This window comes from Carcharhinus amblyrhynchos, chromosome 3 (assembly GCF_965287045.1).
Source record: "Carcharhinus amblyrhynchos chromosome 3, sCarAmb.v2.hapA, whole genome shotgun sequence".
Lineage (NCBI taxonomy): Eukaryota > Metazoa > Chordata > Chondrichthyes > Carcharhiniformes > Carcharhinidae > Carcharhinus > Carcharhinus amblyrhynchos.
In genome coordinates, this window is record NC_137326.1 from 108178233 (window position 1) to 108199783 (window position 21551).

At 38.7% G+C, this 21551-nt stretch overlaps 1 protein-coding gene across 7 annotated transcripts in view; it reads right to left on the minus strand.

Annotated features, from left to right (window-relative positions):
* Positions 1-21551, minus strand: part of LOC145340999 (polyamine-transporting ATPase 13A3-like) — a 131903-nt gene that overhangs the window by 25786 nt on the left and 84566 nt on the right. For all 7 annotated transcript variants that reach the window (XM_080185663.1, XM_080185659.1, XM_080185660.1 and 4 more), the window contains 13 exons: positions 20800-20916; positions 17654-17671; positions 17412-17565; positions 16989-17109; positions 12970-13094; positions 9058-9233; positions 5992-6120; positions 5821-5900; positions 4997-5039; positions 4810-4919; positions 3479-3575; positions 3266-3338; positions 870-1047 (listed from right to left, as the gene is read on the minus strand). In XM_080185663.1, the coding sequence (XP_080041789.1) occupies positions 870-1047; positions 3266-3338; positions 3479-3575; positions 4810-4919; positions 4997-5039; positions 5821-5900; positions 5992-6120; positions 9058-9233; positions 12970-13094; positions 16989-17109; positions 17412-17565; positions 17654-17671; positions 20800-20916 (1421 nt within the window). The remainder of the gene's footprint in view (positions 1-869; positions 1048-3265; positions 3339-3478; positions 3576-4809; positions 4920-4996; positions 5040-5820; positions 5901-5991; positions 6121-9057; positions 9234-12969; positions 13095-16988; positions 17110-17411; positions 17566-17653; positions 17672-20799; positions 20917-21551) is intronic.

Here is a 21551-nt window from a genome sequence, read left to right on the forward strand (position 1 = left end):
TCAGCGGTTGTAATTTTCTTGGAGCAAGAGAAGCAGGGGTCTGTGTTCAATCGCTGACTATTCAGAGCATAGCAACATCCACTGTACAATCAACTCCCGTGCCTGTTCTTTGCTGCTCACACAGTCCTTAGTCTGATACAGAATTAGCTCTTTTAACCATCAGGCTTTACTGATGTCTTCACTTTGCTGGTGCATTTATAAATAATCAGCTAAAAAGCCAAGGCAGAAACTGCAATGACAGTTATTCTCCATGTTCCTAACTCAGAGGAGAAAATTCCCCAAGTGATCGCACTCTTGATCACTATCCAATGATGCCACATGGATGTGCACATAAACAATAAACAAGGGCAGACTAGAGTTTGTCCAAAACACACCCACAGTAAAGTGGCCTACTGGTAATTATGGTGAAAGCTCTAGTATAAAACAATAACATGGGCAAAACACCACAGGAGGCAGTGATGCCTTTAGAACAGTCGTGCAGTTTTGGATCCTTACTCCATAAATACATTATGTGGAGAAATTTTATTCTTTTGTGGGATGTGGGCTTTGCTGGGAAGGTCAGAATTTGTTACTAATTCTTATTGCCCTTGAAGTAAGTGTCTTACTAGACCATTTCAGAGTAGTTAAGAGTCAATCTTGTTGCTGTGGATCTAGAGTCACATGTAGGCCAGATCAGAAAATGATGGTCAATTTCCTTCCCAAAAGGATATTAGTGAAGCAATGGGTTTTATAGCAATCAAAGATGGTTGTCACTGTCACCATTATTTCAAACCCACATCTCCAGAGATGGACTGCTGGATCACCAGTCTTGTGATATTATCACTGCTTTAAACTTTTATCCCCCAGAATGTAATGGTTTTTGCACTTACTCTGAATTTGGAGTCCATACTTCATACCAGGTTTGCTGCTTCACCATAAGAAATCCTGTTGTCTGGAACACAGCACTGATAAAAATCTGGGAGAGCACCGAAAATATTAGTGAAGCAGAAATTAGGCCAGATGGTGGTTTCTGTGGATCCAGTTCTTTCCATGCAGCATTCAAACTCACTAAATAAAACAGAAAGAATAATAAATTTTCCTCTACATCTGTCAATGAAACATTCCACAATTATGGGAAAAAGGATGTCTTACTATTGTTTGTACTCTTCTGTACTATTTTTCCCTACAGTGCAGGGAAAATGCAGATTCTATTATTCACTTCACAGATGGTACATAGAACTCAGACTTGGATTGAGGATCAGGTTTATGGAGTTATAAGAGGTTGGAAGATTTGCCTAGCTTAGAGTCAGAAGAAGAAAGCTACAATGTGACTGTTTTAGGAACTGCAACTGTGAAAAGTGTGATGTGTAATAAGTACAAGGAATTATTTATTTCTACAGTTTAAGTATAAATTGCCTAAAAGAGATAATTGTAGTTATTTGATGCAGCTTTAAAACATGAAACCATGTCATTCTTTCAGCACATTCAAATTAAAAGTTATCAGTTTCTACAGAGATCCCAATAACACTCAAATATTTCTTAAAACAATTCTTAGGGATCTGCTTCCACTACTATTCTATGCAAAAGTCCATTTAGCACATGGTTTACTCTGTGTTAAGAATTTCCTTCTGATTTTGGTTTTAAAATAGCCTTTTACTAATTTGAATAGATGGGCCAGGATTTTATTGGTTCACCCCACCCCGTGATGGATGGAGTGAGCTGTAAAATTGCGCGAGAACCAAGTAATTAGGATCACACCCTGGGTAATTTGGCAGGATCATGATCGCTGCACACTCTGCATTGCAATCAGACCAGGGAAGGTGGGGGATGCTGCCACTCTGCAGACAATTGGATCCTGGGGGGGTGCTAACAGTCAGGGCGGCAGAAGGTACATATCCATGCAGTGTGAGGCTTGCGATCGGCCACAGGCCCCTGCAATTGTGAAGGGGTTGTGAGGCTGCCTGTAACAGCTACCCCTGTCTGTCGGTCAGACCCCTCCTGTTGAAATTGCAGAATCAGCTGTCTGCACATGCGCAATAAATTCCTTTACAGTTGCTATTGCGCATGTGCAGAAATAGAGGCTGTGTCTGTGCAATAGCTCACTCTGCAGGCTGGCTGGTGAATTAAGCCTCATCCACTGCCTGCAGCAGCTAGAAAAAGTCGAGCCCATATTTTCAATGACTAATTACATAAGATTGGGTATGAAATCGCACCCAAAAAACGGATCAGGAATTCTTCCATTTTTATGCTAGCTAGACACTTAGAATCATTCTTGTGAAATTCTGCCCATTATGTCTAACTCTATTCTTTAAATTTAAGTCTGGTTTCCACATTCACCGTTTTCATACAATTTGCTACCTTGTACACTTCTATTAGAATACATTCCCTACTCTTTTATGAATAATGCCATGGGATCCATCACCTTCACCCAACAGGGCAGTCAAAGATCTCAATTTAACATTTCAGCCTAAAGATGGCACGTTTGACAGGGCAGCAATCCCCCAATACAACCCTGAAGTCTTAGCTTAATCTTTTTTGTCTAGTGTCCAGAGAGGATTTAAATTAGCAACCTTCTGAATCAGAAGTCAGAGTACAATCACTACTAAGCTGCTTTAAGTAGATGGAAATCTAATTTAATTTGAAATGTGTCTGCTAAAAGAAAAATGCACAGATAATTCATTATATTATAATCCCCATTGACAGTTTTCAGTTCAGAACAGTTGATGGTTACTCATTCATCTATTTTACTAAAATCACAGCAAAATATCTGAATTTGCCCCCATTAATTCAGCAGCACGGTAGCACAGTGGTTAGCATTGCTGCTTCATAGCTCCAGGGTCCTGGGTTCGATTCCCAGCTCGGGTGACTGCCTGTGTGGAGTTTGCACGTTCTCCTCATGTCTCCGTGGGTTTCCTCCGGGTGCTCTGGTTTCCTCCCACAGTCCAAAGATGTGTGGGTTAGGTTGATTGGCCATGCTAAGAAATTGCCCCTTAGTGTCTAGGGATGCGTAGGTTAGAGGGATTAGTGGGTGTAATATATAGGGATATGGGGGTAGGTCCTGGGTGGGATTGTGGTCAGTGCAGACTCGATGAGCCGAAGGGCCTCTTTCTGCACTGTAGGGTTCTATGATCTAATAATGAAGTTGTGAATAACGCACATCCATCAAAATATTTTTTAACGTTCTCAATATTAATTCAAGTATTTTCTAGTTTCTGAGCTATTTCACCATATAATAAGAAGCGTACTTTGTAGAAATACATTTGCTAAATAGTTTTACCATACTCACTAGTAAAAACAATGAACAGAATGATAGCCAAGTCGATGAAAAGAAACTGCAAATCTCCAAGATTACTGAGCATCTATAAGTGAGTAAAGAGGTAAATTATACAAGTTAAATTGAAATATAATCATTGAAAATGAATATAGCCAATATGAATTTAATTAATTTATATTAACAACTTAATGCTCAAACATATCTTAAGCTAAATTAAATACTTACAGAATATAGTAACGTAACAGTCAGATATTGGATTATACTGTACAAGGCCATGAACTTGAATACACAGAATGATGTCATCAAAGCAGCACGTCCTTCCCTGCTTGACAAAATAAAAAAACTTAATCTTCATCTAAATAGTTAGCAAAATGTCATCTTAATATGAAATAATTTTTTTTAACTTCAATTATGGTTCACAAAGTGAATTGCAGCCGTTCATCACTAAATTAAATACAAGTAAGATAAATTTTATACTGGATATCATTTTAGAATATCCTTAGTAATTATTTCAATGAGCAAATTATGTTTTGTAAAGTATACAGAAGTGGAGGATAGCACCACTATTGAAGCTTACATATTAGGAGAGGCATTACCATATGAAACAAAGCAAAGTTCCTTGCTATGTGGTATGACTCGGATCCAAATTTGTTTTAATTAATCATAAAATGGATCAGAGTGGGATAAGTTGGCCAGTCTCACAATGTTAAGATCAGAGAACGTAAATGTTAGCAGGTATTTGCTTAAATAACGAGCCCAGAATCAAATGACAGTATCAAATAAACAAACTTCAAAAATACTAGGAAAAAAATTGCTTAACCTCATTATTAAAAACATGCAAAAGTCATTGATATTGTTTAGCTCTTTATAAAAAGTTAAGTGCTGGAAAAATGTGTGCATTAAAAAATTGGAGATCAAAAGGAATAGATCATGTTGATTAAATCTTTAATAGAAGGTGATGGCTTTTATGGAACTCAAAATCAAGAAGGGGAGAAGATTAATGTCCACAGCAGATATGAACAAAATTAATTGGATAAAATGCATGGATGAATAAAATGGCTAATGAAACTCAGTAGAAGCAAATGCACAGTACTGCACATAGGAAGAAAGAAATGCACAAAGTAAATATTCCGTGAATGATATCAAGGTAATTAAAAATAAGGGAAAGAGAGATCAAGATGTTTTAGTAGATTTGTTGCTTAACATATCCATGAATCAGCGATCAACAAAGCTAATAAAATGTTGAAGTTTGCAGATACAGAGGCAGTGTAGAAGTATATATGCAAAAGCCAAACAACTTTCTTATCTTTACCAAGAGACATGATAAATGAAAAAGATAAAATACAGAAGCAAGAAATATACTGAAAAAAACTATAGATAACACAAGAGATAGGTAAGATATTTAGTTTTATCAAACAGTACAGAACTCTAGGAAATGATTACAACAATTGTAATTTAAAACAAGATTAGAAGATATGTGACATACAGCACTGAAACAAAAGGAGTCATTACTGATTAAATATCCTGACGTTCTTATGGTTAAATAAATAAGTTACCTGATGAGGTTTGGCACACATGCAATATTTGGAGTCTTTGATGTGAATGGTGATGCTACCGAAGCTTCCAATTCAGACAATGAGATGCCACCGTGTGCTCGTTTTAGTGCCTGTAAATCACACATTTGTTTACACATTGCCCAAATAGACAGGAATGTTGGCAATCCAAAAATTAAGAAACACTTACACCACAGTCATTGGCACCATCTCCACACATTCCCACGTAATAACTGTCAGAAAAACAAGCAAGGGATTAAATGTTACTCTTCAATGAGAAAACTTTAAAAACTTTACTTCATCTGTAGCACTGATAAGCCTCAAACAAATACAGTATAAACTTTGAAATTGTTGCTAACTTTTTCTATTTTGATATTAAGATTTTGATTGTATATATATATTTGTTCAATTAAAAATAATGATTAAAATGTTTCTGAAACAGATGATTCTAAAAGGAAGCACTTTCACCTCTGAGTCACACGGATGTGGGTTGAAGTTCCACCCCAAGGTTTGAGCACAAAAATAAAGGATGACACTCAGTGCGGGACTGAAATCAAGGCCCAGCCTAACTGCTCTGGTCAACGTAAAAGAAACCATAGTATTATTTTCAAAGATCAGGGGAGTTATCCCTAATGCACTGGCCAATACTTACCCCTTAATCAACAACACACAACAGATAACATGACCATTATTACACTGTCGTTTGTGAGTTTGCCATTAGCAAATTGTCTACCATGCTTCCTACCATACAACAACTGACTACTCTTCAATGTGCTTCATTCATTACAAAGTGCTTAGAATGTTTGAAGGTCCTGAAAATTATTATAAAATGTAATTTAGTTTTCAAGGAAAGAAATACATGGCTATTTTTTGATCTTGTGCTCATAAAATGGGAACAACAAAATTAAGCTGGCAAACAAATTTAGCTTTGAGATTTAACACAGGTGTATAAATGTACATACAGTTGTTATAATGCTAATATTTTCCAATTTGTAATAGTCATTTAGTACTTACTCTACATTTTGAAATGCTTCTACCAGTTGTGTCTTTTGATCAGGAGCCATGCGAGCAAATACCGTCCCATTTAGTACCAACTGAGATAAATGGAAGAACATTTTAGTTGCATATGGACAGGAATATCTGTAGCCAAAATTATTCAGTTAACATTAGATGCCATTTACTGACTTTTGAAAGCAGATCCTGAAAATGTTCAGATATAACAGAAAAAGATTTGCCATCCATTGCAAAGTGGTAGTGATTCATCTCATGAAGACCATCTCCAGAGCCTTCATTTTCCACATCAATATTGATAATCTGGAAAAAGAAAGTAATACAAAATAAACATCAATTTTGACTTATCGTATCTGCACTGGCTCTTTGCCAGAGCAGTCCAAAATTACTCTCACTAATCCACATCTCCCCATTATCCTGTGTTATTTTGTGCTTCCAACCTATGTCCAATTTTTCCTTGCAAGATACAAAAGTTATGTCACACATTCATTGTCATTTTGCATACCATGTTCCCTTTCCGTAAAAAGAATTATCCTAGCTTCTCTCCTTACTCAGTGATACTTTTAAATTAATAACCCCTCATCGTTCATTCCTGAAACAAAGGAAATACTCTCTTTATTCACAATGAAAGTTATTCATAATCTTAAAAACCTCTATTAAGCTCTTCATTTAAAAACAAAAACATAAGCAATAAGAGCTGGTTACACCAAAAAGCCCCTCAATGCTGCTCCATCATTCAAAATGATCATCATTAATCCTTGGCCTCAACTCACCATTCCTGTCTGTTCACCATATCCCTTGATTCCCTGAGGCCCCAAAGATTTGTAAATCCCAGTCTTAAATATAGTCAACAGTATCCATATATCCATAATCCTTTGGGATAGAGAATTCAAATGGTCGTTGGTAACACAGAACTTTAGTATTGCTGAAAAAAAGATTTATGTCGAAGCTTTTGTCTTGCACTCATCAGGACACTTTGCAAGAACACCAATCTAAAGGAAAAACAACAATTTATACCCACGGGAAGAGAGTGCTGATTGGTTGGCAATCAGACTCCAATTCCTAAAGATTCATAATCCTTTTTGTGAAAAGATTTCTCCTCATCTCAGGCTTAAAGCATCATTCCCTTATCCTGAGGCTATGCCCCTATGTTCTAGATTCCCCAGTCAAGAGAAACAATCTCTTAGAGTCTAATCCTTCATGCCTGTTCAGAATCTTGTATGCTTCAATGAGATAACCTCTCATTCTTCAAAACTCCAGAGAACAGGCCCATTTTATTCAGCATCTCACCACAAGACAAAAGTGTTGTTCTAAAAGGCAATTTAATGAACATTTGCGGCATTGCCTCTCACACATCTGTATATTTTTCCTTAAATTTGAAAACAAAACTTGCATGCAGTACCCTAGTTGTGGTCTCACCAAAGCCGTCACAGCTGTAGCAAGACTTCCTTATTCCTGTATTCTAACCCTCTTGCAATAATGACTAACATGTTATTTGCCTTCCTAATTACTTATGGTACCTGCATGCTAACTTTCTGTGTTCCTTGTCTGAGTTAACCCAAGTCCTTCTGAACATCTACATTTACACGTTTCACAACTTTAAAAAAATACTCTGCTTTTTTGTTCTTACTACCCAAGAGAATAACCTCATAACTCCCCACGTTATACTCCATCTGTCAACTTGTTGCTCATCCTCTTAGCCTTTCTTTGCATTATCTTTGTGTCTTCCTCACAGCTTACATTCCTATCTAGCCTTGTTTCATAAGTAAACTTTATGATCCCTTCAGAGGCAATAACTTTTAAATAGAGCTGAATTTTCCAAACAACTAACAGAAATAAACAGATTTGCAACATTTTGTTTTTCAGACTTTTACTATAACAAACGAAGATCATCATTGAGGCAGTCCTCGACTTTATGACATTTGAGTTATGATGAATGACACAACGTTTATAAGTTGACACACTACTTTGACTTCACAACGTCGCTTTCAACTTTACAACACCACGCAGGTGAACAAACTCAAAGACTCATACATGCACATCGATGTTCTGCACAGCTCATCTTTTATATTTTGATTAAATATCGGGTCGTTGACCATGAACAAGCCTGGAGAAGAGAAAGTTCCCTCCAATTTGCTGGTAAAAATATGGCCTTGCCCTGCTGACAGTTTTCCCATTGATTACCAATCCCACCAATGAGATTCTGGTGCCTGCGGTCGTGTGCCTTTTACTCTGAAACTGCAAATCCAATTCAGGCAGAGAATGGACCTGGAATCCTGGGTGTTGGATTCTGGAGACCATCCAGGCCTTGACACCCTTCAATCTGGCAGCTCTGTTAATGGCACCGAAGATGGCAACAAGATCTGAATTCCCTGGGTCGGCGAAGTAAAAACACACAGCGGTTGGAGGTTGCCCTTCATGGGACGTTCCCTAGGGTTGGGGGCACGGATTCCCATTCATAAAAGCAGTCAGCAATTAAGCCCAAAAAGACTCGTCGTCACCCTATCAAAATCCCAAAAATGAGTTATAAAGTGTGAAATCATTAACAAAAATATTGAAGATAAACTATGTTGGAGAGGAGAAATTTTAACATCGTTCCTACGGGAATGTCAGTTTCGATATGATTTGCAGGAACCAATTGTGTTCCAAGTCTGAGGGCTACCTGTAAATCAAACATTAGCTATATTACATTTCTCATTCTAAACCCCTGCAAAAACTTAGCCAAGGTTTAATGTATCCCCCAAGATACTGACAACAATTACTGTGCATGGCTATTTTCAGTCTTGTTAAGGTAATGATTTGTGCCATGGTGATCAACTCTGTGCTAAGAAACACCTGGGATGGCTCAGAAGCACCACTATATCACAATGCTACACGCATTCCTGACCCCACCAGAAATTGTAAGTTTAGTCCTTATTATAAAAGCCTCTGCTATCTTCTCCCTAATTTCGTTCCAAGTTTAGGGTGCATGTCTTAAAGATTTACCCAGCTTGAGTGCTCTTTCTCTTTGGAACCAATTCCAATCCTGCAGTTAATTCAATATCCTCCTCCAATATACCATATATTAACAACATTAGCCAAAACTGTCTAATTAAAATCATTTTAGAATTATGTTATGCTTAATGTGCTGTGAACACATAGATTTTTCTTCCTCCTTTATTCTATATTTATTATTTAATTGAAATTCACACAGAATACTTCATACATTTTGTTCATCAGCTAAAAAAAAAGGTCTCATACCTCTGAGGCTGCACTAGATATGTCAGGATAACTTGAAGTACTATCTGCATACAGCCAATGTATTTTTGCAGCCTGTCCATCTTTTGGAGGTAGAGCTTCAGCAATAATCACTTTATCCTGAGGTAAAATCATTCCAGAGTTTCTGGCTACAGAAACAGCTGTTAACATATTATCCCCTGGAGAACACAAAGTGTAATTAAATCATGAATATATAAAAGAATCTTTACTTTTAACATCATAGATTAAAATCCACCCCATTTTTCATTTTGCTGTTTTCAAATTTAGAAACAAAGCTTTTGTTTAAAAAAATGATGTATCAAATAAGAAAAAACTTAACACTGTCAGTAAATACCCATCCCTACTCTCATGCACCTGTACAATACACATCAACTGGCGTCCATTTAATGTTTTGAATTAGAATATGTAATATTCAAATCAATTTTCGAATGTTTGCATCTGAAATGCAATCTTAGTTTGTTGTTTAGTTGTGCTTATTAATCAATTAACCCAATATGATTTTGTTATATATTTAAGTGGTTGCAAATACTTTAAGAGCTGACACATGATTTGATGGTGAAACCATCACCACAATTCTCCCAAAAACATTCAAACTGTTGAAACCAATTTCAGTGGGAGTTCAAAGAAGAATTGCCCACACACTGTGCACCGCAGATGCCACCAGTGTGAACATCATTAAATTTCAGGAGGCGGGACTATTCCCACTGGAGAGACTTAAATCAGTACACTGACCGGGCTACTCATGCACCGATCTGTCAGTGCCGAGATTGGTGTATGCGCAATGGCCCCGCACTGCTGGCCAGTGATTTGAGCTGGCAAGCTCTGTGACCCCTGCAATACACCGCCCCCCAGCCCCCCTCCCCACAGTAGACATCCGCCTTGGACAGTCAACTCGAGCTTTCTTGGCACGTGTGGGAGCGATTTTCCTATCTGGTCCAGGAGATTTTAGCAGGGCCTCATGAGTGCTATCAGCGCTGGGTGTCTGGCCATGAGCCAGTGCCAGATTTGTGGCATTGTCAGCTCTGCATCAGAAATGGGCGTGGAGCTGTATTATGCACTAAATGACTCACTTAAACATTATTTAAATACGATTAGCAGGCCCGGAACTGAAATCTCTGGGCCTGCTAGCCTCTCTCACCTCACTAGTATTTCATTCCACAAGGGTTTAAAGCAGCTCCCCACTAGCTAGCAGTCCGACCCACTGGAGTGGCCCAGTCGGGGCCCCGAAGAAGGTCGTTGGGGGGGGGGGTACCGCCAAGATGCCAATGTCTAGGGGACATCATTCGCACCCCCCCCACCACCAACGACCCTCTTCAGGGCCCCGACTGGGGCCACTCCAGTGGGTTGGGCTGCTAGCTAGTGGGGAGCTCCTTTAAACTCTTGTGGAATGAAATACTAGTGAGGTGGGAGAGGCCAGTGGGCCCAGAGATTTCAGTTCCGGGCCTGCTAATCATATTTAAATAATGTTTAACTGAGTCATTTAGTGCGTAATGCAGCTTCATGCCCATTTCTGATGCAGAGCTGACAGTGCCACAAATCTGGCACTGGTTCGTGGCCAGATGCCCAGCGCTGATAGCACTCATGAGGCCCTGCTAAAATCTCCTGGACCAGATGGGAAAATCGCTCCCACACGTGCCAAGAAAGCTCGAGTTGACTGTCCAAGGCGGATGTCTACTGTGGGGAATATAAGCGATTATTTCTCCCAGTCTGCGTGGAAGAACAACTTCATGAAGGACATCCTAGAATTGTCTGGATAAAGGAATTAGCATCAAGCTATTTTTGGTGACTGAATCTGGATGCTCAGATGGATAAAAACTGGGACAGTGTTGATCCTATGCACAAATAAGAAATACACCGGCGTTTCTCCTTCACACCCTTGTGAGTGGCCTAAAATGTCATGGCAACAATTGCTTGCAGATTTTGCTGGTCCATTTGAGGATCACATAATTCTCCATTTTTGGGGAGCTACCGGCCCTACCCTGTTGGAATGAAGGGGGGCACTCGGGGTGGGCAGGGCGCAGAGTCGGGCATTGGTGCCCTCTGGGGGGGGCAAAGCGCCAATGCCAAGGGGGTACCTTGATAGAGCCTGTGGGGGGTCAATCAGTGGGAGGTCCCATTGCCATTCTGCACTGGGATTGGTAGAAGAGGGAGGGAGGCCAGTGATTAGCGATTCTTGCGGGGAGGGGTGCGGGGAAGGCTGAGCCATATGTAGACGGGGGGCAGTGAGCAGGCAATGATGGAGTGGAAGGCTGGAGCTGTTCAGTAACCGATTGGCCAACAATTGGGAGGCCGGCAGTGCAGTGCCACTGCGCATGTGCCGATCTCGATGCTGATGGATCAGTGCACGCACAGTGGCCTGCTCAGTACTATGTTGCCAGCCTCCCGGGCGGGGATAGGCTCCCACTCTGAATTCTGGAGTGATTCACACTAGTGCACTCTGCAGCGCACAGAGTATGACAGATTCATTTTGAAACTCCCACTGGAAAAAAGACAGTGCAACTTACTCGCTTCCACACAATTTTGACACTTAGAATTTTTTGGGAGAATTCGGGTAGTTATTGTTAATCTGAATCTACATTCTTTTTGTTTAAAACTCATAACCCCTAACATAGTCAGGGCATTACAATATTCTGCTAAACTGTAGTCAATGCAGGGCATGAGTGCATCATGTGACCAGCTCTTTCACATGTGAGAAACACAACATGGTCTCAGGTCATGAAAAGCTTTAGTTTAATGGTTTGATGACAGGACAAATGCTGTGAGACACAATGCTGGATCTTTATGTTCTATCACAGAGCAAATGTTGCAAAGTCAGTCATGGTTGAGCAGTCCAAGTATAGAATTATCATACTCCCTGGCACTTAAAACTTACAGTGGTACTCATATGTATGACTAAATTGGAAGCTAGAAAGGTTATTGTGTAAAGAAAACAATTGTCAATTGTTAAACATTCAGTCCTATGTCCTATATTAACACAGTTTCTAACCTGGAGTGCTTTAAAATAAGTCACTTTCCTTCAGAACAGTTAAGTTTACAAAACCTAAGATGATTAAGAGACAGGGTGAAAGGCAAACTGAACTTTATTTTTCTTGCCATTAGTCCATAAGCACTGATCCCTGCAGCACTCCACTCTTTGCAGTTTGCCAACCTGAAATTGACCCATTTATCCCAACTTTGTTTCCTGTTAATTAGCCAGTCCAATATCCATGCTAATATATCACCCCCAACATCTTATGCATTTATCTTGTGTAGTGACCATTTGGAACATGAACGAAAGCCTTCTGAACAGCACTAATGCTTACAGCCTGACATTTCACATTTTTCTCGGTCTTTAGAGACTCACAGTTTATCCATCATTAACGCTGCTACCATGATTTTCAAGTATAAACACCTTGCGCCTTCCACCCAGGAAAACAATCTGGGCCCCCTTTAATCTCCAACAATTAATTACCCAGGTTTGCTGTAAGGCAGACCTTAGAACAGGTTACATGATCCTCTTTATTTTCCCTTAAGTTAAAGATAAAGATCTTATAAACCTCATAATTGTAACAACTGTTAGCTTGGAATGGTGAGAACGCTTCCATTACACTTTCAAGCACAAATATTACAGCAGGCAGCTAGAAGAGCTGCTCTCAAACAGAAACATACTGGCACAAACCTTTAAATCTGTCCAGCAAACTGTTATTTACTGATTGACAGTGTAGGGCTATCGAGAGAAAGGCATTTGCTCTTCGTGCCTCTGACTTTCAAAACATTACGTTTCCTGTTCTTATTGAAAATTTAAGGGGTCATGGTACTTATTTTGTAGGTAGTAATTCTGTGCTGCTGTCGTTATAAAAGGCCTTCAAAATTCTATAAGGCAATTACTAAAATCTTGGCAAAATGTAAAGTTACCTGTAACCATAACTGTGCGAATATTAGCTTTTCTGAGTTCTTCAAGGACATTGGACGAATCAGGCTTTAGTTTGTTTTGCATAATAATAAATCCCATAAACTCCATGTTGCTTTCAATGACATCCCTGTAAAAAAACAAAGCTTTAAGTATTCAATTTCACAATGCATTACTACTACCAATGCAAATACCATGTAAAATGCAGCAGCCGCAGAAAAAAAACAGAGGTTGCCTATTAGTTAGTATACAAATACAGAAATAATTTCCACCATTCCAAATTATAGAAAAAATTAAGCAGCATTCATAAAAACAAGAATTGGCAGACAGAGCAGTCCTTTTGATAAATTTGTTTGTATTCAATCAAGTTCAAAGAAACTTCAAACAATTAATAATGAAATGACTTCTACTGTAAAATAACTTGTACCATTAATCAAACTGCACAACTAACAGCTTGCATCACAGAGGGCTAATAGGGATATTTTAATCCACCTCTTTTTCAAATAAAAATGTTTTGGTACTATAAAAGTCTGGAATGCGGATTTATTAAATGCACTTGTAAAATACCAAGTTAATAACCCAAAACTTCCTGGATCATTTTTAGGTGGACTAGATATTGGTTTTAGTGCTGTTCTAGTCAATGGAAGTTTCAACCTGGATTTCTCATGGAGCTCATTTGCCTGATCACAAAGCAAAACGTGGCATCAAATAGCCAAAAAATTAGCAGTATTATTCCACATTCAAATTGCTATATGCTAGATGGCTGCACAGAGACTTAAATACACGGTTATTTCAATCATGTTCTAATAAACCTGGTCAAAATTATTCATCTGCATGCTAACATTTTTACTTCATTGTACTTCTATGAAAAATAAAACTTGACAACAAATGAAACGTCAATATTCATTATGCTAATTCTTTACAAGTATAATTACTTTATAAAAACACGTGAATTTTAAAATTTGAATTGGTTTGCAAGACTTCATACAACTGAAGATTGTATTTATATAATGCTCCACAGAGACACTGGACTGTAACGTCCAAACTCCCCAGAGTCATGTTGGGGGAGTACCCAACAGCTGCTGAAGAATCTCCTTCAGAGGTTCCCAGATAAGTTTGGCATGGCAACAGCACAGGGGTGCAAGCCTCCCCTGGGCAACTGCCCTGGGTCCCATCTGAAAAATGTGATTTAAATCAGAAGCTGTGGATGGTGAATTAAAACCTCTTCTAACTTCTGTGTAACAACTGCACAGACCCATACCACTACTAAACAATTATTGAGGGAAAAATTAGAGTACAGGATAAAGCTAGCTGGAAATTTGAAGGGAGATAGTAAGAATTTCTATCGACATTTAAAAAGGAAAAGTTAACAAAATGAGTGCTGGTCCTATCATTAGTAAGTCCAGGGCATTGAAAATGGAAAAAGAGATGGCAGATGGATTGAACAGATATTTTGCATCAGTTTTCATTCTAGAGGGTACAAATAACATCCTACAAATAACTGAGCAAATTGTTGGAGGTGTGCATTGACAAGTTCTTGTGTCCTGAAAGACTTTATCCTAGGATCTCAAAAGTAATAACTAATCAGATAATTCAGCACTGGTTTTAATTTTCCCAAAGTTCCCTAGATTTGGGGAAGTTTCCATTAAATTGGAAAGTAGCAAATATAACTCATTTATTCAGAATGAGATGGAGACAGAAAGCAGGAAACTACAGACTAGTTGGCTTAACATCTATCATAGGGAAGAAAAACGTTAACGGCTATCATTATAGATGTTATTGCCGGATATTTAGAAAAATTCAAGATAATCAGACAGAGTCAACATGGTTTTGTGAAAGGAAAATCAAGTTTAACAAATTTATTGGCATTATTTTAAGAAATAGCATGTGTTGTGAATAAAAGGGAACAGTGGATGTATTGTACTTGGGTTTCCAGAAGGTGCCACAAAGATTATTGCAGAAAATGAAAGCTTAAGGGTGTAAGGGGGTAATAGACTGACATGGGTAGAATATTGGCTAGCTAACAGGAAATAGAGAGTAGGTATAAATGAGTCACTTTCTGATTGGCAAAATGTAATGAATGGCATGCTACACACAGGAGTTGGGTCTTAACTTTTCACAATTTATATAAATGACTTGGATGAAGAAACCAAACATATGTTTGCTAAATTTGCTGATGACATAAAGATGGGTAGGAAAGTAAGTTGTGAAGAGGACATAAGGAAGCTACAAACACCTATAGAAAAATTAAGTGACTGAGAAAATATTCGGCAAATGGATCATAATGTGGAAAAAGTGAAATTTTTCGTTTTGGTAGGAATAATAAGAATAAACATATTATCTAAATGGTGAGAGATTGCAGAGCTCTGCAGTGCAAAGGGATTTGGTTTGATTTATTACTGTCACATGTACTGGGATACGGTGAAAAGTATTATTTCTTGTACGCTATGCAGGCAAAATATACCAGTGGATGTACTGTACTTGGATTTCTAGAAGGGTTTTGATAAAGTGCCACATCAAAGGTTATTGCAGAAAATAAAAGCTCATGCTATCAGGTGGAAGGGAGTAATAGACTGGCATGGATAGAATATTAGCTAGCTAATAACCAATAATAGTACATAGTACTAGGGGAAAGGAAAAGACTGGGTGCAGAATATAGGGTTGCAGTTACAGATAGGGCAAGATAACTTTAGAAAGTAGGATCTAGGTATCCTGCTGCATAAAGCATAAAAGGTTAGTATGCAGGTAAGCAAGTAATTAGGAAAACTAATAGAATGTTATAGCTGGGTTATCTTATGAGGAAAGGTTAGAGAAGCTCGGGCTTGCATCCACTGAAAAGTTTAGAAACTGGATTGAATTATACAAGATCAAAGGGTCCTGACAGGGTGGATGTAAAAAGGATATTTCCTCTTGTGGGAGAATCCAAAACTAGGGAATACTGCTTAAAAATAAAGGGACAGATGAAGCAAAAAGTTTTCTCTTAGAAGACAGAGCCTTTGGGTATCCTCTTCCTCTTGTGATGGAAGCAGAGTCCTCGAATATTTTAAGGCAGAGGTATTTTTGATGAGCAAGAGGGTGATAGGTTATTGAGGGTAGGCAGGAATATGGAATTTAGATTACAATCAGCTCGGCCATGATCTTACTGAAGGGTGAAGCAGGCTCAAAGGGCAAAGTGGCCTAATCCTGCTCCTAATGAATGTGTATGTTCATTATTGCATTGTTAAATGCTCTTACAATTTATATATTTAGGTTGAATATTCATTCAAAAATGTTAGTCATATACCAGAAGGGAAATGCACTTGAATTTTTGGGACAGAGAATTGTTTCTATTTAGTAGTTAAAATTAGGAGCATCAACCATTAATAAAGTTTCTATTTCCCCCCAATAACAAAATTAAAATTTCATGCCGGGAAATCCAGTTACTCCTTCAGTTACGCAGGTCTTATTGGATCCTGTAATGTCTAAATATATGTACTGCAATGAGTACAACTCCTTTCTGATGCCATGATTATGCAGAAATATTGCAGGAGATTCTGGGCTTTTAGTTCAGATAAGTGGTTGAGGGGGGAAGGCAGACCAGGGGCGGCAAAGGAAGGGAAGCATTTTCCCTAATGAAAAAGCTTAACTGAGTTTCTGCTTTCTATATTTTTTGGCGTCCATAAAAAGTGACACCAGCAAATAGAAAGTAGCATGATCAGGGCTATGTGTTTTGCATAAACAAGTTAAAATTACATTTTCTGATGTTAGGATGTATAATTCTTCAACACATATGTGATTCCCAAGGCCTATTCCTGTGGATCCCTGATGTTGGTCTCCTGTCACCCAAAATCTCGGTCATGCCCAGCAGCTGCACAGAGATTCCTGTCAGGTTCAGATACAAGGCCAATTCAGAATTTGGAAAATATGACTGTGGAACTAAAATCTCCCAAAGACTCGCTATGCACATTTATCATTTGGCCTAACGACAGCCACATACCAATCTCAATTTGAAATGCTACACGAAGCAGAAAATTAACTCAATTACCTGCTGACATTCTGCACTTTGTGCCAGGTTAATTTAGATCCTAATTTCCTATGGGCAAGTGCTATGACTCTGAAGCCTTGTTTTGTATAAATATTCAATACTTCAGAAAACCTTTTGGGAACTGAAAAATAAAGAACATTGGAAATTATTATATGGGCATCAAATAACTTTAAATCAAACAGTTTGCAAGTACAATGTAAAACATAAACCTGAATATATCCTATCAATTTCCTCCTCATTATCTCAACATGAGTTAATGTCCACATTAAGGTAAAGCAAAAAAGAATTTGGTAGGAATAGATACAATATTCTACTCTTATAAATGTCAGAGAAGTATTCTACCATAACATTTATTTCAATTTAGGTCCATTTACAATGTGTGGCTCATAAAAAGGAAATGGCAAATTGTACATACAACTTTACCTGTCTCTGCCTTGCATAAGTTAGCAACCATCTCAGGTGCACCTTTTAAGTAGGCATCCATATGTTTTTCACCCAGCACTCTAGCTACGACACTCATTCGTTGCAAAGCAGAAGAAAATGGAAACTGCCTTACAATGCCTATTTCATATGATACCTGCGCAGAAATAATGTGAATAATTATCAGTCCAGTGACTGTTTCCGAATAAAAAGAGATGTGAGAATCTTAGAAAAATTGTACTTACTGGGAGATCATACATTTCCTGTGAAATAAAGAGAATATTAAGTTTATTATATTGCATTTTTCCATTTAAACATGAATGCTGGTTAAATTTATATTGATAATATTGCAGTGAAGAATCACATTCAGAGTGTGACTTTACAGAATTTTTAACAGTGCAGGATACTCTGTGTATGCGAAGCCTAAATTTCTAACACTGCAAAATGTTCTTCACATGTTCTTCTCATGCAAGAGAAATTCTAAACTTTACAACTAATTAACAGAAGTTAGCTAGCAAAAACATTGCATAAAGGCATCTAAACCAGAAAAACCCAAGTTGTTTAGACTCAGAATTGTTGCATGTAGTGCGAGCCTACTTCTTGATCTGGGGTAACAAATTAGTGAAAAAAAAAAGTGCTAATCTTGATCTGGCATCTGGAAACGATCGAGCAAAAGTACAGAAAATAGCAGGTGTAGGGAAAGCAACCACAGAATAATAAAGTTTAACACAATCTAGGAGTTGGGAATATCGAGCCGGGAACCTGCTATATAGTTCTAAAAGGTTGATGTTTAATGAAATGAAGGAACAGCTCCAATGGATAGGTTTGGGCTATTGTTCAACAATGTTCTGTGGAAAGCAAATGGAACTATTTTGATGATATAATGCACAATTAAAATGTTCTGACCACCTCACTGAATCACTGTTGAGCTTGGGGCACCATTTTTAGGCCGAGAACTAGTTTGCAACTATGAAACGATTGCAAGGTCAATTAGCAGACACGGGGGACTGTTGTGAGGTTGCCAGGCAGGGTGGTTAATAGGGAAGAGTGCAATAGCCAGTTGGAGCTTTTACTTTACCGTAGAACACCTGTCAGTTAGCTCAGTTGGCTGGACAGCTGGTTAGTGATGCAGAGTGATGTCAACAGTGTGAGTTCAATTCCTGTACTGACTGAGGTTATTAATGAAGGCCCCACCTTCTCAACGTTGCCCCTCACCTGAGGTGTGGTGATCCTCAGGTTTAATCATTATCGGTCAACTCTCCCTCTCTGAGACCTGTGGTCTCTGGAACTATGGCAACTTTACCTTTACACCACCTGTGCCTACAACTTTAACATGGAGTGCTAGCAGTGCACCACAAAGTGGCTTCACACTAAGACAAGTAAATAAACTTTTAACTTACCTTTCAGGTGTTTGCCTGTAGAAGGTTCCACTGAGGCCAATTGGTTTGACTGTCAAGCACCATAAGAGACTGACCATTGATTGTAGCATGCACTGCACAATCATTCACAGGCCAGGACACGTAAATAAAACAATAACACATGAAACCTAATGCAGAAAAGCATTAAGTGCAACTCACAAGAAGAAAGAATTGGTGGCACAAACGTATTGTAGGGCTAAGAATTAAACTAATCCTGAGAATCTTCAGAGGCGGGATTTTCTGGCCATGCTTGCCCCAAGATTGGAAAATCCTACATGAGGTCAATGGGCCTTCGCATGGTCCTGCCCCGTCTGCTATGATTCCCATGGTGGGCAGGACAGGAAAATGCTATCTTATGTCAGTTGTGCTCAGTTGGTAGCACACTCCTCTCTGAATCACAATGTTTTGAGCACAAAAATCAGGTCAGACACCCCAATGCAGTACCAAAGAGGAGTGTTTTGATGGAGGTGCCATCTTCCATTTTCTTGCTTTGGTGGATGTAAAAGATCCTGTGGCACTATTTTGAAGAACAGTGAAGGAGTCATCCCCAGTGTCCTGGCCAATATTTACTCCTCAATCAGCATCACAAACAAATAATTATCTGCTGTTTGTGAAAGTTGCTGAGTGTAAAATAGCTGCCGAGTTTTTTATATTATAATAGTGATTGCACTTCAAAATGTACTTCAGTAACTGTGTAGAGCTTTGAAATATTCAATGATTGTGAAAAGCGCTATAAAACATTTTTTCTTTCTAAACACAACATTAAACATGCCATCAACTTCAACTAACAGTAATCAAAGTGGAGGAAGGTGTTGATGATGGGCTGAAGGCCCTGAGAGAAGGTAGGTGATAGCTAAGGGCTCATGGGAAAGGCAGGTGATTGGTCAAGTAACCAGAGGAAATATAGGGACTGAGTGTGCATAGGGAGTCCAGAGGATGATGGGGGGCGTCTAAAGATCAAAAGTAAATGCAGAGGTCCGGGACAAAAGATGTGGAAAGGTAAGGCTTCGAGTTTAGACAATGGAGGTCAGTGCATGTGGAGTGGCGCCACATTGTCAGCCTACCATTGCTGGCCTTGCAAACCACACACCCCCTCGCCAACTCCACCAATTGCCTGCACCACCACCACCACCACCACCACCCCGCCCCCCCACTCCTCCAATTGGCTCCGTCCCCTCTGGCCCTACCTGGGCAGTGTCAAGCTACCCAGTGGGTAGTGCCAGTTTGCCCTTGGACAATGCCAGGGTACCAGGCTGGCACTGGCAAGGGGCATCTCCCCCACCCCCTTCACCTGGCCTCCTAGAACAAGACATAAGTGATTAAGTTTGGACATTTTGGCGTTTATAAAGAATGATGAATGAGAGACCTGCAAAGAGTCCATTAGAATAATTGATGAAAGTAATGACAGCCATGGATGAGGATCTAGCAGTAAAAAGGTTGGTAGAGGTGGAAGTGTGTAACCTTTATCTTGGTGATAGATGGGATTTGTGATTGAAAACTCAGCTCAGGATTGAAAGGTCAGTGATAGAGTTTAATTCAGTAGCTGAGGATGGAAGATATATTCAGTAACAAGGCTTTGAAGACTTTGAAGAGAGACCAAAAATAATGGCTCTGTTCTTCACTATGTTGAGCTGTTTTTGTTCTATATCTGCACATGGACAGAACATACCTATTATTGTCAGTTACATTTTTGGTTTTTATTAATGTAGTGGGTGACATGTAAATTTAATGAATATGTGATGCATGGTTGCTAAGTTGGAAGCTTAGGAGGCCATTTAGCACAGCACTCAGAATTGGATACTGACCAAATTTCTTTGCTGATGTTTTCTGTAGTCTTCTTAAATACTAATCTGAGCACTGAATGGAAGTGCACAGTCTAATAACCAAAGGGATTTATAGGATATGGGAAGACAATCATGGACCATCTAGTCAATCATAATTAAGGTCATTTTAAAGCTGTCTTAAAAAAATACCAATTCATGATCCACCACTGTGTCGTGTTGAAGGAGAAGCTGTTTTGAAGGTCGAACTACAGTGGGCATTATTTGATTGTGTAAAGCAGTCTCTTCTTCAGTCGCTTCCTCAAGAACCTTTAATAGAAAACATAATAAACAGTATTAACACTTTGAGATCTGGTCAATATTATTGCTACAAAAGGAGCTTAATTTAGGTTATCTCACAGTATACTGGCCCAGATTTTGCAGTCAGAAGTGAACAAAATGGTGCCAGCCATTCACTACACTCACGTTTGCCCAGGCATTTTCAGTGGAAGTTTATAGTGTGACTTGCCATAATTAGAGATCTGAAAGTGTTACGTGCTCTGCAGGAGATCAGGGACCTGTGTTAATAAGGCAAGCAACGTTCTGTTTCCTTAACTAATCGGAATTACTGAAGTAGAGTTTATTCAGAAAAGTGCAAATTAGAATATTTAATTCTATGTCAAATCATGAATAGAAATTTAAATAAACAGATGGAAAGAAAAATATGATTAAGAGACAGGATCAAAGAGAAAAATAAATGGTAAAATGAACATTTTTTTTTACCAATAACTTAAACTGAAAGATAGAGGCTCCACACATTTAAAACTAAATTTTCAATGCCAGACGTTGTTTGGCAGCGATTAACACCATGAAAAACACACTCACACTTGAATGGACATGTACTACAAGGACTCATGAATTAGGAGCAAGAGAAGACCATTTGGCCCTTAGAACTTCCTCCATCA